Source organism: Helicoverpa armigera, chromosome 23 (assembly GCF_030705265.1).
Source record: "Helicoverpa armigera isolate CAAS_96S chromosome 23, ASM3070526v1, whole genome shotgun sequence".
Lineage (NCBI taxonomy): Eukaryota > Metazoa > Arthropoda > Insecta > Lepidoptera > Noctuidae > Helicoverpa > Helicoverpa armigera.
The window spans coordinates 6,261,467-6,279,357 of NC_087142.1; the positions used below are offsets into that span (position 1 = coordinate 6,261,467).

Here is a 17,891-nt window from a genome sequence, read left to right on the forward strand (position 1 = left end):
GTTACTTGTGAATTTGAGTAAAAGATACTGAATAATTTTCTAAAATTCGAAGAATGTTATCAACGTTATCTCAAATCGTGTCCAACCGTTGAAGCGTACTTCAAGTTAAAGATCTAACAGGCGTTACCGATACCATATCTCAAGAAAATAATTGTGTTGTAAAATTGCGTTGTGGTGGATTACACCATATGATAGCCGCAGGGCTCCATAAATCCCAACTATTGGGCAGGGACCGTAAATTACGTGCTAAAATCTCAACAGCACGATTTCACTTAGATTTAACCACTTGACTGTAACGCCGATAAATTTGCTCTTAAGTGAATTACGCCATGACACTTTATTTGCTTTGATTTTTATGGTGATTAATGGGTGGGTGATTATTGATGGACTGTTATGCAATTGTTCGGCGGGCTTTCGTCGTCATCGTTTCAGTCGAAAGACGTCCACTGTTGGACCCAGAGTCCACCCCAAGGTTCGCCACTTTACGTGGTCTTTAGCAACCAACATTTTCTTCGACTTTGGCCAGATCATACATCCAGGTATATTGAAATGGCCTGCCCACGCTACTTTTGGCTTTAGAGGTAGGTATATATCATTATATGTATGTTTTGTTTCTACGTCAACAAAGTTAAACATGGAACTATCGAAAGTAACAATTCTGTACAACTGTTGTTCAAAGTATAATTATCTCAGTACTATTTTTGCGTAAAGTAAAATTATATTAACGTGAAACAATAATACCTACTACCTAATAGTGTTTAGTACAGTTGCGGTACTATTAACTTCCTTATAAAACACATTAACAGACAATATGATTAGGAACAAGCTTACAATGCGTACAAATGAATTTCACTCAAGTTATGTTAGGGCCGCACTCACAGACATTCATAAGAATATTGAAGCTATGCTAGCTGAATGTATAAAATATAAACATTTTATGTAATAACTTGAAAACAAATTAACCTTTTTCTATAAAGTAAATTAATAACTGAACTAGTTTTGGTTAAATCGTCCCAGCCCAAAAACATCTATTGCTGGTCAACGGCCTTCGCTATACTGAAGAGATTTGCCCACACTTGCCACAATTTTTGGGCAAAAAATATGATAAGGTTTTTAAAAAAAATAAATAAAAATTGCCTGTAAATGGCTTAGGTACATATGCATTACAATACGACTCATCGGCTCTCACCGTTATCAACGTTTCTGACTACGGCCTTAAAACCCTCGATAGAAAGGTACCAACAGAATTCCGTAGCCATAGCAACCGCAGCTTGTAAGGGCCAAATAAAGCCATTTTGTATTACAAATGCATTTCCATGAACAAACACAATAAATAAACAGCTTCGATACTTCATTACTTATAGAATCTAAGTTTACATTATATTATTTACGTTAATACGAACACAACGCGGTAGGCCATTCAATATTATTATTTGTATTTGAGTTATTTCTACTGTTGCCGCTTTCACTTAGTGTTGGGCTATAATTTGTGTATGAATTTGTGTATGTAGGTATAAGCATATACGTGTATGTAGATATAGCTACTTTAATTCGTAAAGACCTTTGAAAGCCTAAGAGAAAAGATTTAGGTACTTATTTATTACATAAGTAGGTGCTAGATATCGTGTTTTCTGAAACTATATTTTGCACCCAGATAAAAGTATTTTTTCTCAGTCAACAAGGTACTATACTGTATATTGAACGTACAAAAATTGGAAAGAACAGCATTTAACTTATCTATTTAAATAAGTATCCTTAATACATTTCTATCGGTCTAGTAAAGCCGAAATGAAGATATGTGAAGACCAGACCCTTTCTATTATCCTACAATTTTGAGCTTCATCACTTTATATCTCTTAGTATTAATTTTCTTCCACAAGCTTCCTGGAAGTTGTTCACAAAAACCTACAAAAACGGAGTAGGTTGCGAACTGGCGACCTTTTCCCGCCAATTACGGAATACCTGCTGAGCTATTGTTGTTCCATTCCATCGACAAAAACGACAACATTTTGTATCGATACTCTACGTCGAATCGAGTTCCATTTGATCGAGTAAAGGGAATCGATTCAGGCCACGGAGTAAGGAAAGATGAGCGAAGATGCCATAATGCAGGTAGGTCATTCGCCTTCTCCTAGGTCAATTACCTACTGTTGACATGACCAAAACTTACAGTTACGAGTGAAATAATGAGACGTTCGGGTTCTGTGAGACATTTATCAACGATTATATTACAAAAAATGTACGGGTCCCAAAGAAGGCATATCAGGGCGGAGACGGTAACATTTCTTGTCCCCCGAATACCCGCATTTTGGCGCACTAGTTTCTTGGTATTACAAAATATTTACACCATAGAAGGCATATAAGGACGGAGACAGTAACGTTTCTGATCTCCCTCACACCCGCATGTTTCGTAAGAGAACTTCCACTGTGCCATCTCCGCTAGTCATTTTATTCTCCATGATTCAAGCCCATCACTGTTACATTTCGCATCAATATGATTTCGTTATTTTTCAATCGATTTCAATATTGATGATGATCATACCGTTATCCGACTTTAAAGTATGATGATGCAGCGATATTTTGCTCCAGTTAACAATTGTATGATTTTTGGAATTGATTTCTTATGAAGTTTTTGTATTGATATCAGTTATTGAGAATCTGTAAGCCTATCTTTGTGAAGAGTAATTTTACTGTTCAGTTGGTATGTATATTTTGTATGAATTGGGTTTATTAATTTACGTCTACTATTTGTATCTTGTATTTAATTTTTCTAGGGCAATATTTGGAGTATTATTAATAAATGGAATCATGGAATGGAATAATATGGACTCTTAATACATTGATATTTTTTCGTGATAATATTGATCCAAGCTGACATTATTTTTTGCCATTTATGGTTAGAAAGATCATTTAATGACACTTCTGAACTTAATATGAAATCTCTTTTACCTTGCTGATATGTTAAGATAGTTTTTAACTTCCAACATACTAGATAGTTTGCTAGTTAGCTTAAAATAGCAGTGTGATCTACATATATGTTGCTTTTCCATTACATTCAAACATAATATTAGGCATAACATTGCCACCCAAATGCGCGTAAACTGCCTGCAGGCAAACTAACGAGTAGGTACGCGTAATTCTAAGGGGAAAATTGGCCTGATGTTTATGTTATCTCAGCTTACCATAAAACGATTAAAGCCGTTTAATACCGGCTTCTAAACAAACAATTTATTCAATATTCCATTAAAATACTGATAACATGACCTCAACTCATACCAATAAGCGACAACAAGGAAAACAGATTCCGATAAATCTTTGATATCTCGAAAATTAACAACAGCCAGTATAATGCCTTACAAGATATAAGCCAAAGGCGAGATAAAGTTACAATGTATCAATATATTACTGCAATCTATTGTTAACTTATAAATCGCTTTCAACACCTATTATTGCGGTGTCGGGTAAAAATATAGGCTTTGTCTGATAGGTGATAAAGATTTCGTTTTGGTGCTTGATGTTGTTAATTTAATATCTTTGGTTATATTTCTTAGTATCTACGATAAAACAGCTTAAGTAATTCAGTTAACGCTGCCTGGATAAAAACAATTGAAAATTGGATTTGTAATTTATCCCAGCGCGCAAGAAAGTTAGCTGACTTTTAAACTATGATAGCCACAAGTTTTGCTATAAAAACTATGGTTTAAAAAATTCAATAGAAAGCTCCTTTTAGTCATCGAAATGAAAAAACTAACTTATATAAAACTTTACTTAACCTAGGACTCAAACCAACGACCCCTATATTATATATATTCACAATTCACTACCAAATCTTACGAAAGTAGACCAATCAAGCAATCATTCAACATACATTACAAGTTACAATCTTTTGATCAACAAACACAGAACTGCACATGTGTGAACAGAAACAAATAAAGCAATCTTGATAATACGTTATTTATTTTATCTCTATTCATATACATATAGATAAAAATTTATATAACTCTGTCTGATCTAGTTTCGGCTCAATAAATCATTGCGTACACACCTATTAAAATATTTACACTGCATGTCATTATGAATAGCTAGGGATGTGCTTATAGTCGATTTCATTAATGAAATGTTGAGATTTTCAGTTGCTATGCAAGTCTTAGAGAGTGAGTGTTTTTGAGGTCTTATGGTAATATATTGGTTATCAGTATTTAGATACAGAATGCGAAATATATTTTCTTACAAATAATTATCTACGTATTTGGATGTAAGATAAAAATGCTGACCTTAAAAAAAGAAAATTACTACTTTATATAATTACTTACTACAATGTACTGACGCTTACCTACATTTGTTAAAAGTTGATTCATATTTTATCTCCCTGTCCAACGATTAGTCAACTTAACTATTCGATGAATCGACTACATCAGCCCATCCCTTTTATGACCAAACAAATGTAAGACAGACAGACAAACAAGCCCCCGGATATGTAGATTAATGATTCACAAACGAAAACACACAATCTAATTGCGTACAAATGAATACATGTCTCGATTGATTAATCGAGTCATCATTTAACATCGATTGATACACTTGTCGAGAAGTATATGAAAATTAATAGCTAAATACATACATGAGATTTAAATTACTTTGATTTGTTCTAGGTTACGAATTAGCGCTTTTGTTTGTTGTTAATTAAAAAGTGTTATTATTTCGAAAGGCAAATGTCTTGATGAATTATAAAGAGCAATTTTTTTAAGGCCTTTGATTTGAGTATCGAAAGTTTTGCAGTACAAAAGCTTCATAGAAATCCAGCTTCATCCTTTATACTCGTATCTCCATTTCTCTCTCATGCTACTGCTCCACCTGCGTCTTAACGCGTTAAATTTTGGCATTACGCAGATGTGGCCAACGTTTTAATGTCAATTTATACTAATGGCAATACAAATAGCATTAAACGTTAAGCGATAACTCGGGTGTCGGTTTTTTGGACACATCAAAGGGTTTTAGTGCGTAGCTTAGAGCGCTAAGTGATGTTGGCTACATTAATGTCATCTCATTGCACGCATGCAAGGACGAGTGTAGATACTTTGTTTAAGTTGTAACTGCATTTTACGAGCACGATAATGGAATGGTCAAATGAGAAAGCTTTAGTTTTTAGAATTATTTTGTGTGTCTGAGTTTAATCTCTTTAATGTATGTTAACGCGTTACTTCATGAGGGATTAACTCTTTGCGTAAGTGTAGCCAACACGCATTTTTAATGCTATAAGTAACGTGTAGTTGGCCATTGACATTAACGTTAACGCTAACGCAGTTGGAGCAGGAGCATCAAACTAGAAGTCATAATATAAATTTAAAGGACCAGACGTTCTAAGCTTCCACAACTGACAAATAACGACTCCAAGAAATATTGTTCAGAGCATCCAGTTGCAAGTAATTTACATCACAAAGGAACTAAAACACTAATTACTTCGGCAGGAAACTAATAACAAAACGAAGCTGCACCCGTACAAAACAAATGACTATTCAAAATAATAAGTAAATACAGCCACGTCTTATATAAATCACTCAAAATATTGACCGTCGAACTCTGCCTACTAACATTTTGAATTCCCGATAACAATTGACATTAACGACATATCATCGCTGGTGTGAAGTTGTTTCAGAACTTCAGTACCACAAAGGGCGAATGCACAATAGCAAATGATAAATACCGCATTGCCTAAGGCTTAGGCGCGGTGCAACCCATACCTTACTTAAACCAACCGTTTTAACAAGACCTACCTTACCCCGAGAGCTCGTGGAAAATACCGAACTCAGAGGGGTCATTCGAATGGTTTTAAGAGGTCATTTTAAATTGGCTACTTTTATTGCTCAAGTATTTAATATTGAACATCAATAAATCGATATAGTGGTTAGCGACAGCGCATTGTCTAAAGCATTATCATTACATTGTTTTGCATATTGAATTGTGCGTTCTTCTATTGTTTATGATGAGTCCATGTGTGTGGTTAGTTGGCGATGGCATTATCTTGAGAACTGCTTTCAATTGAGTGGTTTCTTTGATGTGGATGGTATGTGATTGGGGTGTTGGCTGGTATATTTGGCCTCCTATATATTTATCCTTCTGATTATGATTATGGTTCCTTTTTTTATTTATTTTTTTAGTTATTTTTAGTAGTTTAGTAGTTTTATTATTATGTCTTTAGAGCATAAATGATTTCATACCGATCGACACCCGCAACTCCTCATAGGTCCAGTTGAAAACCAGCGTCAGACACTAGCTGTCTGGCATAATGCTGAACTGGACCTATTTGGCACAACCTTTTATTACTTTTTTTTAAATTATTATTCTATTTTTATTTCTTTGTGTATGTATGGCTTGTGTCAATAAATATCTTTTCTTTCTTCTTCTTTCTTTCTTTCAACAGAGAGCGAGATATAATCTGAACGTAAAAGTCTCGGACAATCGCTTGCAACTATTCTTGTGACCTATTTCAGAGCTCCTTCAAAGGTAATTTAATTTTTCTTCAAAAGTATTGTTGGAGTTATCAATTTTTGTGCTAACGAGTTATGCCCGATTCGTCATTTTAGTGATTTGGCATCCATAAAAAACGTGTCCCAGTTGGTCATTCAATAAAATATTTTATTTTGCTTAGTCCCAATTGGTCATCCGTACTTTATTTTGTAAAAAGTACTGTCAACAAGATGAGCTTTACAATATTGTAATATGTTTTTTTTTTTATTATTTTGGTTATGTTTTTTCCGAATATGGCAAGACGCTATTAATAAAATCGCGATTTCAACGGCGTCACACACCGCACGGCCAAAACCAAAATACCAGGATCGCATAAATCAGATGAGTAATATACCAATCAACGAGTGTCCATGGAACTGCCCACCGTGTACTAGGACCGCATAACTTACAGGAGTATAGCAGTCAAGAGTGTCAGGATTTTACGTTTTTTTCCTAATTGTAGATAAACATACCAATTTACACCATCATTCATCATTTTTATGTATACAATCTCTTTGCTACTTATGGGCCCCTGGTACTTTTGTTACCGGCACAAAAAGTATCGAGTCACATTTTCGGGTTTATAAAATGCCCAAGTTGTCTTCACCTGTGTTTTAATGTAAATTTTATTATATTTATATGAGAGCTATACCTTTACCTACATCGAAGTTTTTCATTTAAAATTTCTTCTAACACGTTTATTTCTGACGGTACTCTGATACGTGCAATTTTATGCGGGTGACCAATCGGAACTCAAAATTTAAATATTAAATTATTTATTTTGCTCGAATGACCAATTGGGACTTGGTGTATGGAAAAAATAGTTGGTGACCAATCGGTACTAGTGACAAATTGGGAATAACTCGTGCTAACGTCAAATATTGTGTAGTTTTTTTTAAATAGCAGTTATGTGTTTTCTGATGTGTGGTTATCGAAGTGAGAATCGAACCCACCACTAAGTACCCTACAGGTAGACCTCTAGAGTGCCACTAAAAACATCTTCAATTAAACAATTTAAGAAAACGGGAAAGAGCAAAAAAAAGCAACATTCCTGCTAGAACGGACATCATAAATAATGTAATTAAAGCCATTAATCCAGCCACGAATAATTGTCCGCGGATAATTATATTGTCTCTTAAGACAACGGTTAATCTTTGATCTTACGGTTTCTGTACATCAATTATAGAAGCTTTGTACAATTTGCGAAAACATTTTGTTTTAAGCACTTAATTGGAGGATCGCGTGAGGTCCTCATTTTGAAATGGCCACCCTTTTTTGGGATGTTTAGATTATTAATTACTATAAATAGTGCTCGTTTTACTTTAAGTCTTGTGTTAATGTCTGTTTTAGTCAAATAGTAGTTTTAGCCAATATCTTCTTCAATAATATTTTTTTAAAAATACATTGCTACCCATCGACTGTTTAGTCAGCAGTTTGCGAGTAAGGTTTTTGTCTTAAATCTATCCTGAAAAAGCCTTTGGTAATTACGTGTGTAAAAAGGATATCCTAGTAAAAGCTTATTAAAACTAGAAATAATAACAATAATCATTAGCAAAACGCACAAAGGGAACATAATTTTTTCTTTGACATTTAATGATTGAGCAATTACCAAAAGGTTATCTCTTCAGTATATAGTATACGCACGAGTTATAAAAACCATTCGTTAAAACACAATTAATGTTAATAACTGTAATAAGCCCTAAGTTATTGTGAATGTAAAGGTGCGTTACCACTGTACTGTAACATGCTGTAACGTAACACTAGCTAAAGACAAAGACATTTATTTTTAGCTAATTGGTTAATGTAATTCGTTTTCAACCCATGGCATTTTTTTAATACACTGCAAATGAAATAAGTAGGTATCTACTACGTTTTCATGCTCGCGTTCTGCATATCGCCATAAATATAATAATAGGTATTGATTAGTATTCTACAGGAATCTATACCATGACATACAATTCTGTGAACAAAATTTGTATTTATTTACTTACATAAGGACAGCCAACAAAATTATTAAGTGATTACCACTAATTGAATTATATTTTTTGGACAAAAAAGACTGAATCTAATCCAACTCAAGAAACTGATGCTATGACATATGTAGATCAAGGCTTATATATAAATCTGTACGATCCACAGTACTATACACAACATTGTAACTTAAGTCGGCGATCATCAATCGTCGCAATGGAAACACACCTTATCGTAACGTGTAGAAAGATAACAACCGCTTTGTTTGACATTTTCATAATAAATTATAAACAATGTGAGTACTGTTAGGGACACTCCTACGCATCAATTTGATCTTATAGCCGTATTTACGATATCAATAGTGTTTTATAGAGTTCCGCACAGTTTGTTGAGAACCTTTAAGTAGCTTGAGCACTTTCTATCGATTTGTTGAGATAAATACATGTCTTTTATATAAATAGGTAGTATTATTAGCAGTAGTTAATATGATGAAGTAATTTTCATGGAAAAGTTTTGTAATTACGTGTAAAACGTAAGGTAAGGTAAAAAAATAATATATTTTCATAAAATGACGTATCTAGATACGGCCATAATTCTAGATAATGTAGGGGATATGCTGGTCTCAGGGAAATGTTACATTACAGTTTCTTGTAAGGTCAGTATGTGAATTTAAATTAATTAAAATAAACGTATGTACGTATCTTTGATTTATGGATACAAAATAAATGCTACAGAATCCGCCTATCTTAATAAAGCTCGTACACAGAATTTTTTCAAACTAGATATTTGGATTAAGTACTTATTGCGTCTAAGTCTTATCATTAATCTTAATTGCGGAATAACAATAAAATATTGCTCGGAGGTTGGCTCAATTTCATTGCAAACTGGTTCTTATCTCGTAGAAATTAAGGTATAATTTTGATGTTTAGTGGAGATAATAATAGTTGTATCGATCGTTACATTACTGGCTCATAAGAAGTGTAGCGTGGGAACTCTCTAGATAGATGAGTTATGATCGAAAGATGGACTTAGGATTATCTCGAAATTTCAAATACTCGATACTATTTAGTCTTTATTAGCTTTGATTGTATATCGATAAAGGATGGTAATTACAGAGCTTTCTAAGGTCAGTTCAGTTAATGAGGCTGATAGCAATAGAATAACAGGACTCTTATTGCTAGCATAATTAGCTGGGATAGTGAATTTTGTGTACATTATTAGTCACTATAAGGAGTTGACTATAGATTAAAACGGCCTGTGTTTACGAAGTTTCTTTGATCATAAATGGCCGAATAGGATGGTCTATAGAAATTCTTCATATATTAGATTTTTACATGAGTTGATCCAGTAGTTTCAGAGGAGTGTAGTTTGTACTTTGCGAAGTTCTAAAAAGCCTTCAGCAATAGTTCAAGGTCTTAGATAGTACTTTTTATAGATATCATATCATTAATCATGCAATAATTGTGTGTCAAATGTTTAGTCCAATAATTGATACTGTATTTAGTTTTTAGCCTCAAGGGACATGGTGATATTTTGATATATTTTTATTAGTGCCTCCGACATGGAAATTAATATTTTGCAATTTTGTTCTTATTCATAATATCCGGCTGCTTTCACTTTTGGCTTGTTTATTGTTTTATATGTCGCCACTGGTTAGTTGATAATTAATAACCTATTACATTTTGGTAATAAAATAATTTTAGCCCGGAGTATATTTAGCTTTTTATGCAGGACAATTAGTTACTTTTTAATATAAAACGTTTAAAAGTTGTTGCTTGTGGTCGACAAAAACTTTTCAATTCAGCGCATTTATCTTAACTGATTATGACAATAATCTTATTCATTATCCTGCTTTAAGTACGTTTACAAGAACTTCAACTTACTTGGTTTTGCCCAGCATCAACGCTAAGGGCAAACCATTGTTGAGTTCCTATTAAATTAATGACGTAACAAAATCAAGAACTGATTCATACTATTTACTCATAATCTACATTTAGAACACCTCAATTTACGTCACACATTCGAAATACAAAATACAAAATTCAAAAACAGAACTCGTTCTAAATACAAAAGCTGAATCACAACCCGGATACTATCGTTTGACATTTAATCTGAAACGTCATCTGACAGGTCTCTTTGAATGGTCAAAACATAACCACAGATGCATTTGAGCGAAAAAATATGAATCTTTAGATAAGCTATGATTCGTTTTGATAGTGTGCCGACGGCGTATTAATCACAATTTAGACATATTGACTGGCAATCATTAGGTATTGGTGTATATGTGTGGTAGCTGGGTTTCACACGGGCGGCCGCCAAAATGGTTGTACTACAGGTTGATACACTTTTTTTTTATAAATATTCATTTTATTCACATAATGCCTACTAGGTAAAGAACCAACCTCACGACTAAGAGGGTGTGGGTTCGATTCCAGAAAGGCTCGGCAGATGATGAGCTTTTAAGACAAAATTAAGAATGTATTTAACTTTACTTTAAAAAAGCGATAATAGCTCTCATTTTGTACCCAGTTAAAGTTATTCACATTTTCAAACTTCTCTTATTTTACACCATCATAATCAAACTGCTGACTTGCCTAATATGAAACTCTTATAGAAGATTTCCAAAGCCAACACTAATTAATAATCTTCCTTAAAATCTAAGTACCTTACTTTTGAACCCGATCACATCAACCTGTATACAGGGCGCGGTTAACAATAAAACATAGTGATTAATTTCTGTGCGCCGGCGCAAGCTAACGAGGAACTATTTGGGGTCAGACGGTACCATTTGTATCGGACCCACCGGCGTGCTTTGTTACAAAAACTGAAAGTTGTGGCCTATCTGGTCATTTCGCTAGTCTTTGAATGTCATTGGAAAAAGATATTAAGTAACTGAATCTGAATTTTTATTGTAACTTATTATGTAATAGTATTTGATTAAAATAATTAATTAGGTCATTATCTATACTGGTATTAAAAAGCTGAAGAGTTCCTTTTTATTAGCTCGCTAATGACAGGAACTATAAAATCCATTAGAAAAAATATTTTTTTAGAAAACCAATTTATCGAGAAAGGCTACAGATTATTTATCCGAACACGCGGAGTAATCCACAAGAGACGCGGTTGAGCTGGTTAATTTTAAAACTTAAGTTAGTAGATGCATAGTTAGTATTTGATTATATTTTTATTGCATTTTTGAGCGGTAAGTGATTGCAGTTTTACACCTCTGATATTTGGGTAAGTGTTAGCCACATCATTAATGTAACGATGACAGAAGATCTGATACGGTTAATTAAGATTTTAAAGGTTATTTATTTGCTTAAAGGTTATAAAAGAATATTATTTTATTAATGTGTTGATAGGTATGTAGTTATCGTTTTTATTGAGTGATTAAATATGGATTAAGTTTCTGTATGGATCGGAGTGTTGGGCATTGAAAAAGAGGGACGAGAAGAGAGTGCATGTAGCAGAAATGAGAATGCTGAGATGGATGTGTGGTGTTACAAGAATGGATAAAGTGAGGAATTTTTTTTCAACGAACTTTCCCAATACTATCAAGTACAATCAACATCATATAAATAAGTAGGTATTAATAAGTTACATTATAAGCTAAGAGTTAACTTACCATAGAATGTCCCAAATATTCAGCCGCATTGTCCGATATGTAAAGAAGTTTGCCGTTTTGTGTCATCATCATTAGGAACCCGTTTAGTGCCTGTAGAAAATTAAAACATGTAAGTAACAAACAATATAAAAAACATTTAAGCAGAAGTATTTGTGACATAAAACTTCCACGACGAACCAAACTTAATAACGCAAGCATAGCAATACTTTTCTTTCAAGAGCTTCTAACCTAACGCTAAAGTTCTAACTAACAATTCTATTGTTCAAAGCCATCATTGGCGTAATAATAATGCAATCTAGTCACACTAGTCACTACTTGAGCCTTTCTCAATGCAATTTGCAAAAAACAGCAAAAGATCTTGAACTGTTGATATTTAAATAATTTTGAAATAGAATAATTATGTGTAACATTGAATTATGATATTCAATATTCATGAGATAATCATATTTTTTACGGAAAACAGTCATTTAACGGTGCTTCGTGTAATTGATTTGCGTAAATGTTTTATAGGTTTTAAATTCGCATAAATCTGTTTTGAATCATTCTTTTGTCTTTTAAGTGTTGGGTGATTTATTAGAACTAAAATTTGTAATGCGTTTTTATGTGCTAATAAAGATTTTATTATAGATTAGGAAGTTCTTTGTATGAAATTAGAGTCCATACAGAATAGTTTTATGGCTGCAAAAATAATTTGGCTGGAAGCTATAACCAACAATGGTAGACAATGGTGTTAAATGCTGATGATAAAATCTAACCATTTGTATTTTTGACGTGAAAAGACGCTAATTTAATTGACCTACTTTCAATAAATGATTTTTACTTTGACATATCTTATTTGACCTACTCTTCTCAAAGACCTATTTAAAGATCTCCCTTTACCTCTCCTAATTTATGCAAAAACCTCGATATTAAGTTCACCGTTCTAATTTACATTACGTTCAAACGTGATACATCTGAGTTATGAACCACATAAATTAAATTGCGGGACAATTGAACTCGACTGAACATAATACGAGTATCGGTAAGTAATATTATAATGTCGCCTTACGCGATTAGCTTTTGTTTTATTAAATTAAGTATTTCGGACATAAAGGCGAGAGTAATTTGGCCTATTGTACGAGAATGTGAATTGATTTCTTTTTTGACAATGATTAATATTTGATGTATCTACCTAAAAGAAGCTGTCTAGCTAAAGGATCAAATTCACATGAATGAATTCATAGAAATAAAAAAATACATAGAAAAATCAATAGATGAAATATACATAAACTATTTTTTTCTGGGTCTTTTAATTCCACGTTAATATTTAAAAAAATCTTCGGATTTCTTAATGTCAAAAAAAAATAATAATAAAAGAATCTTTTATGGAAGATCAGAAAGTTTTGGGGTTTTCCCACCTGAGTGTCATAATTATGTGGTATTTTTTGCTATTGATGGACAAATTATTACTGTCCCACGGTATAACGTGTGTAATACATGTAATAGTCAATTAAGTGAGGTCAAACGACTACATATAATTATCACATACACAAGTACCGATTGATAAAATATGTGACAAACGAGCCCACATTTCGCTTACGTAAGTAGGCTAACAATTATTAATAGTACATTTGACCTTACAAACAACTGACCAAAAAGGTTTATTATGAACTTGTACCGGTTGATTTGAAAAATAGCTTCCAACTTATGATTAAAACCCCCAGAATTAAATATAATGAGTGGTTACTGGAGACCACACCCCACTAATATGGCCTTACGCATAATTCAAATGGGTATTGTATCCCTTTCTTACTTTCGAAACTCCTGTAAGAGTGACGGAGAAAAAACACTTTGGGTACTTTGAGAATTTGTAAATGTGAAATTACGTTGCGTGGGAAAAGTTTTGAAAGAGTTTTTAATTAATTAAGTTAAGGGTTATGGTTCTGGTTTTGCGTTTCGGTTTCTTGTGATATATTATTTACCGGGAATATGGTTTTAAGTTGAGGTTATCCTGCTGAGGATGTTAACAGAAGCGATTATGGGGTTCTGATACTTTTTTGTGTTGGAAGTTTCCTCTAATAATATTTGCTTATGATACAAATTGGGAAGATTTTACTGACCTTAGAAAATCCGAAGTTGAGTGTGGTCGATGGTTGGTGGTTGATGTCAAAGCGTTTGAAAACTGTGAACAAAAAGGAATAAACATTATTTTGCTGTGAAGAATAAACATCTTTAATTCTGATATAAATGCTATGTCTATTTTTCAAAATCATCTGGAACAAAAATGATCAATCTTATGCGGCACCAAGAATGACAGTTTATCATATTGCAGTATACCTACTATACGAATATTGTTATGCTGCAAAAAGCAACATTAAGTATTTGTCTATGTATATACAAATTTGAACACTTTAAAGAGAAATGTGCCCATAATAACTATTGTAACTTTTTTACTATCATTTAGAAAAATATCAAAAGACATCTACAATTGCAGATAAAACGGTCATTTGAGCAAAGACATTATGTCAATGATCGACCGACAAGAAATTGTAACGACATACTTAATACGAAATGTTCTTGTTTAGGCTACTTGCACACTAAACATCTATAGCCTCACTACAAAAACTTAAACACCAGTTGAACACTTGTCTAAATAAAGTGTGGCTGCAAAACGGACCTTATTTCAACGTCATACTTACATATTATTTCATCTGACATTTTTTTAGAAAACATCAGACGTTTAAGTTTTTTGTGGTACGACAGCTAATGTTCAAAAAAGGCGTCAAATGCATTTTAGTTTGAAATTGAAAGAAGTTAAAAGGGAAACGTTATTGATAATACAAGTTGATGGAACTCGTCTTCATACCATAATTGGGTAAAACCAAGCGACGGGGATCTCTAGAAATATGTGGTAATACTCGTATTTAAGAGATTTTTCTATGCATTCAAAACTCCTAATAAAATATTTTTCTCAATAAAATCCATCTAAAAATCCCTTTGATCTTCTATCATGTGGATTTCCCCTAACATCGACACACTAGTAATTTACGAACAATCGATAATTCGGAGCCACATCGCTGATACACATCTCTATTGCGACGATGTCGAGTATTGTACTCGATGAGCGCTCTCGATCACTCGCATCACTATTGTGAAACCTTTCTCCGAAGATGAAAAATTACGACATTATCAAAATGGTATTTTAAATAGCATGCATTTTTACTGAAGTATAAATTCTGGAGCAAACCGTTTAGCCATATTATTCCAAATCCGTGAAAATAGTTTTATTTAAATGTGTAATATTTGCGTAGGTGTCAGAAATTAATAAGCCATTTTAATATTTAGAAGAATCGCCAATTTCATGCAGAATATATCACATACGCCATCTTGATCGTACTAATACGTCGTACGTACATCGTACTAATACGACACATACTCTAACTGACGCAATATAAGCATTAAGACAGATAGCCAATCAAATCCATATGACACTGCTAAATTCAAATCGATGTCAACCACTTACGAGACAAACACTATTCGTAATTAATCGATAGTATCGATCCATACTTTCTCGACCGGCGGCGGCCAGGAAGCATCGATAAACAATAAGCGGCCACCCGATTATATCGATAAGTTATCTGTGGAATAATTCCCGTCTCTAATGGGCCGCCTCAGCGTAAGGGATTTACACTTTCTAAAGTATCTCAAAAGGGTTTCAGTAGAGGATGGATTAGAATATTGATAAGTTATTGTAAAGGTTGGCTCACACTGTACTGTTGTGTTGAGACTTTAATTAATTGGTTTAATAAGGAAGGGTACATGAGATTGACTCCATGAGTTTGTATCAGTTATTACCTAATGACACTTCTAAATTAGATTAAATTAGCATTTTTAATAGGTGTTTAGTTACGTCTTTCTATCTAATATTTACCAATTAAATGTACTTAACATTAGAAGCGATGACTTTATTCAGTTTTTTTGGGCAGGTAGGAAAACCTTTCAGTATACAATTGTACATACAGTGTATCACATTTTATTATATATATTTTTTTGTACCTAATATAAAAAAATACATTAAAAATATATAAAAAAACAGCCATATCTGAGTGTTGACTCAAGCTCAGAAACTCCCTCAGCATTAGATAAACATCAGAGGCGGCCGAACACTATACATTACTGTTTAATAATGCATTCCAGCCGTTATGTGCGACTGAGCTACGATATGTATGCGAAAACTGTGCTTTATGAACCTAACTACCGACGGTTATAATGGTAACTGCTCAGTTATTTACTGTTTGATGGGGTATCTGCTGTTTATCTCTATATCGAAGTTTTTGTGCGTGATAAATGAGTTTGAAGGCTTTAGAACTATGTTTTTTTTGAAGTTTTAATTTTTTATGAGTAGCTAATGCTTTTAGTAAATAGTAGTGATGTTTAATTAAATACATTTTGGTGTTTTATTTTTTATTAATTAACAATAAAATGCAAACTGTGTACTCTGTTGAAAACAACTCACATTTTCTAAAGACTGCACAGATTAAAGATAAAATATGTTTTATGATATCTTTGTTTTTATCGTATTTGGTATAACTTACATTAGTAGGAACATACACCAGTGGCTTAATAAAATTAAAACTAGGATATACCTGTAAAGTAAAAGTATAAACTCACTTTCATATTACTCAATTTAATTACTAGAAAATATAGATTACTAAAAAAACACAGATTTCACCACAAATTAAATCAGTTAAGCCAGATCGATAGAATATCAACGCGTGCGCACACTTGTATTGCAGACGATCGATCTTCAAGTTTCGTCGCTCGCTGATAAATACCAACACTTAGGTAATTGATACATACTCGATCAATTACTGATTCTACAGTTACTGGGACACGTGTTGATGATAGGGAGAAGCTAGGACTATGAATATGACAAGCTATATTGGGTTTGATAAAATTGTCAATACAGGAATATAACTTATATGCCCACGAATAGGAATATAACTTATAAGTGTGATAAAGAAGTAAATCGTTATTGAAAATATAAAAGACTTGAAGATTTTTTTTACTGATTTCAAAAATTTTAAACCTAAAACTGCTTTAATTGCTCTGGAAGTTGGCATATTACACTGCGAAAGTATGTGCACCATTTACATCGATTAACTGGACATAAGAGCATAAAGTATGTTGATCTTCAACGAACCACAATATGAAAATGACATAACAATAACAAAAGAACATCAAGTATTCACGCTACAAAACATACCCTACACGACAATCATCACGCCCGCTATACAAATCTTTCATACTCTTACTCCCACCAACACTTGCTAAACATCTCCTAACAAGACGGATGTCTGCGCAGACGCCGCTAATGCGTGCGATTGCAGTACGAATGGCGCAGTGCATCACTGTTGCAGCCTGATAGTTTCACTGCACTACACTTGAAATTAACTGTGTTTTAGTTATAACTTAGTGGGGTAAAGGTTGTGGGTAATTAGGAAGGTTGGCTTTGATAGACTGGTAGGTACTGTAATTCAAAAGGATTATGATATTTTTACAAATCGTTGCTAATAATAAATGCGAAAGGAACTCTGTTTTTCTGTCGGGTTTTCACGCCAAAACTACTGAAACGATTTAAATGAAGTTAGGTACCTAGTACCTATCAATACAAATAATCTGGACAGACATGGGTTCCTTTTTACTTGGCTGTGGGAAGTTACGTTTCGCTTGCAAAACAATATGAAAAATATTATTCAGTCGTTTTTGATATCTGACTAAATAGATATAATATCGTTTTACATTACTA

The 17,891-nt window shown here is 33.2% G+C and overlaps 1 protein-coding gene across 1 annotated transcript in view; it reads right to left on the reverse strand.

Moving 5' to 3' along the window:
* LOC110376260 (PAS domain-containing protein cky-1) overlaps positions 1 to 17,891 on the reverse strand; it is a 121,127-nt gene that overhangs the window by 44,221 nt on the left and 59,015 nt on the right. The window contains exons 4-5 of the mRNA XM_049837791.2: positions 14,203 to 14,264; positions 12,104 to 12,193 (exon numbers count right to left, since the gene is read on the reverse strand). Of these exons, the coding sequence (XP_049693748.2) occupies positions 12,104 to 12,193; positions 14,203 to 14,264 (152 nt within the window). The remainder of the gene's footprint in view (positions 1 to 12,103; positions 12,194 to 14,202; positions 14,265 to 17,891) is intronic.